This window comes from Kryptolebias marmoratus, linkage group LG14, assembly GCF_001649575.2.
Source record: "Kryptolebias marmoratus isolate JLee-2015 linkage group LG14, ASM164957v2, whole genome shotgun sequence".
Lineage (NCBI taxonomy): Eukaryota > Metazoa > Chordata > Actinopteri > Cyprinodontiformes > Rivulidae > Kryptolebias > Kryptolebias marmoratus.
Window position 1 is genome coordinate 8450552 of NC_051443.1, and position 6478 is coordinate 8457029.

Sequence of the window (6478 nt, forward strand, 5' to 3'; positions counted from 1 at the left end):
CCCCCCCCCCCCCAAGCCTGATGACACAAATGTTTAAATTCTTCCCCCTCTCATTAATATACACTCAGTGCCCCTTAAAGATGAAGAGAAAACTGAATTTAATAGTTTTGTAAATCTATTGAAAAGGAAAAAAAAAAGTGAAATATCACACTAACATCAGTATTCAAGGACAGAAGAAGAAACACCTTTGGCAGCAACTAGAGCCTCAAATCAGGTTGGGTTTGATGCAACAAGCTTTGTATTTGTTTTTGTAAATTCTCTCATTCTCTATGTGGCTGGACGGGACTGAAGGGAAGCTGCCATTTTCAGGTTTTTCCAGAGACATTTGAAAGACCTTTGAACACCTTTAACATACATCTGAAAGGGTTTAAGTCAGGGTTTTAGCTGAGCCACTCTAAGACATTCGTAGAGTTGTCACTAAGATAATTCTGTGTTGTGGATCATCGTTGTCTTGGAAGGAGCACCTTCAGCTCAGTCTCAGGCCCTGAGATCCTTGTTTCATTTGGCTTTCTAAAACCCTTCCGCATAATGGTGCTGCTACCACCATGCTTTACTGCCAGGATGGTGTTTTGACAGGTGATGGGCGGCGCCTGGTTTCCTCCAGACGTGACATTTAAGGACCGAGGCCAAACAGTTCAGCCTTGAGAGTCTTGCCTCTCGCAGTCTGACTCCTTCAAGCAGCTTGCGAGTGTTTCACACTGAGGTGGGCCTCCATGTAGCCCCTCTGACCTGAAGCCCAGATCAGTGGAGGACGGCAGGTATGGAACTGAGTCCCATCTCCACACAGGATTGCTGAAGCTCGGAGTGACCATCAGGTTCTCAGCCATCTCTCTCACTGAAGCCCTTCTCAAATGGAAGAAGTCTGGCTTGACCAGGGCTTTTTTTAAAAGGTGACAATTGAGCGACTGAGGGAGATTCCTGGAAGCCACTGAGCTCTTGGAAACCTCCAGTTTTGCAGAAGTCTTTTATACCTTTCCTCAATCCTGTCTCTGAGCTCTGCAAGCAGTTCCTTTGACCTCATGGTTTGATTTTTGCCCTGACATGCATTTTCAACAAATCATGTTCAATTAATTTAATTTAGCAAACGTGGACTCCAGTCAAGGTGTAGAAACATCTTAGCAGCGATCAAGAGAATTGGGAAGAACCTGAGCTACCATTCAAGTGTTGCTTAGGGTCTGAATACTTTTGTAAATGTGAAATTGAAGTTTTTTTTTTTCTATTTAATAGTTTCACAAAATTGAATAAAGTTCTCTTTTCATTTTGTCTTTACAGGGTACTGAGTGTAAACAAATGAGAAATAAGGGAAGTCTGAATACTTTCTGAAGCCACTGTGTGTAGTAATACTTACCATTTGTAGTATGTCCTCAATCCTCAGCTGAGTGTCATCTTGATCTTCCTGAGAAAGGGCACTGGAGAGAAAATCTGATTGTTACACTACAGAACTACCATCACAAGGCTTTTCTCTGCAAAATGTGCACATACCATAATACTTATTACTTATTACCAGGTTCTGGTAATACATTGCTCCTGTTTCAGTGTGTACCTTAAAATGTTGGTTGCTGCTTTCCTCTCTTGGGGCAGCAGGTCAGGGTCTCGCAGCACCTCCTCCAGGAGGCAAATAACCCCAGTCTTTAGCTCGCCGTTCATCTCAAAATCCTGGTGAAGAAAAACCATTTTACACATCTACTGCACATCTGAGGGTCTGCAACCAAGAAACAAACTGAGCAGGAGGAGGTAAAGCAAATGTTTTATCTTAAAAAAATCTGCTCATTCATACAAGAGATTTAACTACTTTTTTATTTATTCTAAAATTAAACAAAGGAGTAAAATGTAGTTGTCTTGCACTGCCATGTTTTGCTCAGACATGTGGCGCCCTCTAGTGCTGAATGTAGTAAACTGCACAGCCAAGGCATTCAATTGATTAGACGTCAGAAAAATAACGCAATACAAAGAGTGTCACAAATACAACTTGTAATAGTGGAATCCAAAATCATGCCTGTCGAGTTATTTTCAACCACCTGCAGCCGTAAAAGGCAGGCAATCACTTATTTGCCTGTGTTTGTTTCTCTATCTGTTAGCAAAATATCTCATGAAGCACTGGATGTATTTTAACAAAATTCTCGAAACGAGATCACTGAATGCGCCTCCACAACTTATTATTTTTTGGAGACACTTTGATTTAAGATGGCCGCTACAGCTAATCAACTTTAGCAAACACAGATTTGCCTATAACTCAGTCTGTTTTACAAATATTGACTTCAAATTTGGTGTGGTAGTAGCTGAACCGTCCCCAACGTATATGCATTATAGACATCTACTCTATTTGTGCTACAAACTGATCAAACAGACTATCTGTATTATAGTTCTTAAATAATTTCTTTTGTTGGTGAACACAGCTTTCCCTGAAAGGCTACATACCACCCGCTGCCTTGCAGGCTAAGGTTTCAAAACAAACATCTTGATCAATCTGTTAGCGCTCAGAGTATGTTGGGGATGACTGTCAGCTACTACCACAGCAAATTATAGCTGAATATCTGTAATAGCTATAGTTTTTCTGAGGTCGGTTAGCTGTGGTGGACATTCAAAAGATAATCCGCTTTAGATATATGTGTAATGATCACTTTCTGAAAGTTTCATTAAAATTCAATCACTGGTACATGAGATATTTTGCTAACAGACCATGACAAATGAACCTTTCATTGCGTTAGGCAATACTGATGAACCTCTTTGCCAAAAGTGTATTCTTATGTGATCATTTAAAAAAAAAAATTAACATGGTATCACACTCATCAACCAGAGCCACAGTTTTTTAACAGGCCCAAACAAAAGGTTCACTTTTCAGGCGACAACATCCAGATCCCAAAATAGCACCTTATATAATCTTGAATAAAAATGATAGTTCTGTCGGCCTCCTCGGGGACGAGGCTGACCTTTCGGTGCGCTTCCTGGGTGGGAGAAAAGACACACAGCGCAAAGAGCACCTCTGTCAGGGAGAGGAGATGTAACAGAAGCAGAAGCAACACCCAGCTTTGCCAGGTGGGCTCGGCGGGGATGGGCGGGGGTCCTGTCGCCTCCAGCTTCACATCAACATGAGTGCTTCGGTCAAACGTGGGACAGAATCCTCTTCAGCCCCCTGGATTCTAAGGCTCAGGAGGTGAATTTCTATTTTCCTATAATTTCCAAATTTGAAGAATCACTACCGTCTCTGAAGAATGATTTTTACTCTTTATCAGGAAGGAAAAGCAAACATTACTCTATTGAAGTTTCACAGCCAATATAGGACTGAATACGACTTAATTTGGGTCTGGGTCCGGACCGCTGTCCATCATTTGAGAAGCCTTACCCTAAACCTGTGGTTCCCAAACTGTGGGGCGCACCCCCTAGGGGGTCGCAGTGCCATTGCAGGGGGGGCGCAAGATGAATGAATGAAAAAAGAAAAAAAAAAACAGTGCCTGAGTAAGCATAATGGCCAGGTTTTTGACGGGGACAAGTTTTTAACCCCATTTTGCACAGAGGCTTTTTTAAAATGTATTGATGATAGCAAAGTTGAATATTGTTACAAATAAATATGTTTGAAATAACACTGACAGCAAAGAATACTCTTCTACAGTATAAAACTAAAAGAAAAAAACAACAATTACACAAAAGTGTTTCACTGTAAAGATGGTTTGCAGTTTGTTTTGTTGTGTGAAATAAACTCCAGTGGAGTTTGAAAACAACTCTGGTTGAACGATGTGTGTGCCCAGTTGATTTTTTTTTTTTTGGGGTGGGGGGCAGAATTTTATTGTAATCCATCGGAGGGCCCAGAAGAAAATCTTTGGGAACGACTGCCCTAAACAGTGAGGAGCACACACTGAGTGATGCCAGCAGGAAATGGAGCGAAGCATGATGTTAGCCAGAGAGCAGCTACGAAAGCTTCCAGGTCACAGTCTACGGCTCGTGAACTCACCTGGGAGTGTTTAGAAACCCAGTGTCGCAACACATTCAGAACTCTGTTGGTAGCAGCTCTGCGGATGATGAATTCTTTGTCGCATGCTTTCTCAGAATTACTAAAACCTAACAGGATTAAAAAAAAAAAAAAAAAATCCAGAAAAAGTCAGGAGATACAGAAAATTTGTTCGGCCTACAGATCAAAGCGTCATTCTGAAGCTTTATCAAACGTACGGTGGCCAAAAAGGCTCAATGCCCTATAAATGCAAACTAAGAAAAGCATCTTTATCAGTTTTTGTTAAAAGAAAATTACAACTGATTAAGTCAAATTAACACACAGCTAATAACACAGGTTTAAAATCCTGTCAGCAGCTGTGACAAACAACCATGGCTGTTTTTGCTGCCTTTAAAACATTAAAGGGTAAAGCCTCATATTTAGAGCAAAGACTAAATGTTTCGTTTGTTCACTTTAGCTCTTTAAAGGGATAATCTGGTCAATTTTGAAGTGATATTCTGCAAGTTTGTTATCAATAGTTAGTACCTTATCAGTGTGACATCAGTCACAAAACAGACTGTGATGAAAATGGCAGAGGTTTTTGTCCAGGCTAGGCTAACGGCTAGCTAAACGAGGGGCCGTTTTATAAAGTTTTCAGGTTTATAAAACAGCTCTTTCTTTAAAATGTCCCACAGGTGTGAGAGAACACTACATCAGCTAGCCAGACTATCCCTTTAAGCTCAGACAAAACCGAAGTTACTGCTCTGTTCATCGTGACGACCGTTTAAGGCTAAATTAATTGACAGCAAAGCCAGAGCTCCCTCCCTGTGCCGTGTGCGTTTTGACGTTCGCGACTGGACGTGCTCACCCTGCGAGCTGCTGTGCCCGGCGGCGGCTGTGGCGATGGCGAACGCCGACGCAGGCGACATGGCGCAGCGAGAGTTCTCCCCCGACGCGACTGCCAGAAACCAGAGGCATTAAAACGAAGCTGCTCAGCCTGGGTCTGTGCGAGTGTTCGTGCAGTTCCTACCTCCCGCCTGTCTGTATCGCAGATGCCTCGGCGTGGACGGGGAGCGGCAGGGAGACAAATCGCCCGGCTCGCTGATGGATGGTGATTCGGGTATGAACTTGTCCAGAGATACCGACTCCAGAACAGCTGTGAGGAAAGAATGGTCACAACTCAAACAGGTATTCAGAAAACACAACAAAACACAAAAAGAGGTTATTTTACATGAAAGCCCACAAATTTCAAAAGCAAATGAATTGACACCTTGTTCACTTTCTGAACACGGATGAGCAAAAACAAATGTGAGCATGTTTATGAACGTGTAAACTTTCATCTGTAAACTTCTTTTCTCGCTTTTGTGTTTTTCTCTTTAATGTGTGTTTTTTGCCTACACAAATTTGCCACGATGATTACCATTTGCTCAAGGCTCTGTCGGACTGTGATGATCTCATGCTACTAATCTGCAGTGAAGTTGAAAAATGAAATAAAAGATAATTGTTTTATTAAGGAACATGATAGAAAAGAAGTAGAAAATTTATAAGATAGTTGCCAATCTTCCCAGGAGTGGACACCCCAGCGTATTCACCCAAAAGTCCGACCATGCAAGTTCATCTGAACGAATCACAAGACATCTAGAACAATGTCCTTTGGACAGAAGAGACCAAAGGACAGCTGTGTGGCCACAATGCAGAGCACCATGTTTCAAAAAATCAGCACAACCACCTCATATCAACTGTAAAGGACAGTGGTGGAGGGCTGATAGTTTGGATTTGTTTTGCAGCCACAGGACCTGGACACCTTACAGTCACTGAGTCGACCATGAACTGTGAAATGTGAACTGTCTGTGTCATGAGCTCGAGTGTTTCTGTCCAGAGAGCGAAACCAAAACCACACACAGAGACGAGAATAACGGTAAGTGAGTTTATTTACATGTGCAGCTATATACAGTGGTCGGAGTCTGGAGGAGTCTGCAAGATAAGGAGAGCGGGGTGAGTCTCGGGTACAATCTGGTTCCAAGATGGTAGCTAGGTTCTTAAAGTCTCTTTGTTTGCTTACAGGTTCTGAAGGAGGTTGCGGCGTCGAGAAGGAGAGGTGCGATTCCAGTGTTTCCAGATTACGGGCCAGTAGCAGCAAGGTAAGTGTCCTCGGTTTTCCAGGTAAGTAGTTCCTTAGGTCCGTAGTCGTGGTGTGGCAAGAAACCTGAGTCGTAGGCACAAATAGAGATCGTGATTAACACAAGGAGCATAAATTAGGTTAGACGCTGAGGCGGAGAATCTAACCCAGAAGGTTCGATGCTCCAGCGAAGATCTGATCGCCGCCTGCTGCTTAAATACTGGCTGGTCTAATCAGTGGGAAACTGGAACACCTGTGGAAGAATGATTAGTGGCTCTGCCCACAAGGCGGAGCCAAACCCAGATCCTCACAGGAGCTATGCTGTCAGGGGCTTCATGCCCCTAGTAGGGTCACCCAAGGCAGACAGGTCCTAGGTGAGGGGCCCGACGAAGTGCAGCCCAAAGACCCCTTATGATGAAGAAGATTATTGGACA

The 6478-nt window shown here is 42.9% G+C and overlaps 1 protein-coding gene across 5 annotated transcripts in view; it reads right to left on the bottom strand.

Annotated features, from left to right (window-relative positions):
- The window catches only part of rasgrf2a (Ras protein-specific guanine nucleotide-releasing factor 2a), a 47507-nt gene that overhangs the window by 10440 nt on the left and 30589 nt on the right, over positions 1-6478 (bottom strand). For all 5 annotated transcript variants that reach the window (XM_017432282.3, XM_017432280.3, XM_017432283.3 and 2 more), the window contains 5 exons: positions 4956-5081; positions 4794-4883; positions 3950-4056; positions 1544-1656; positions 1349-1409 (listed from right to left, as the gene is read on the bottom strand). In XM_017432282.3, the coding sequence (XP_017287771.1) occupies positions 1349-1409; positions 1544-1656; positions 3950-4056; positions 4794-4883; positions 4956-5081 (497 nt within the window). The remainder of the gene's footprint in view (positions 1-1348; positions 1410-1543; positions 1657-3949; positions 4057-4793; positions 4884-4955; positions 5082-6478) is intronic.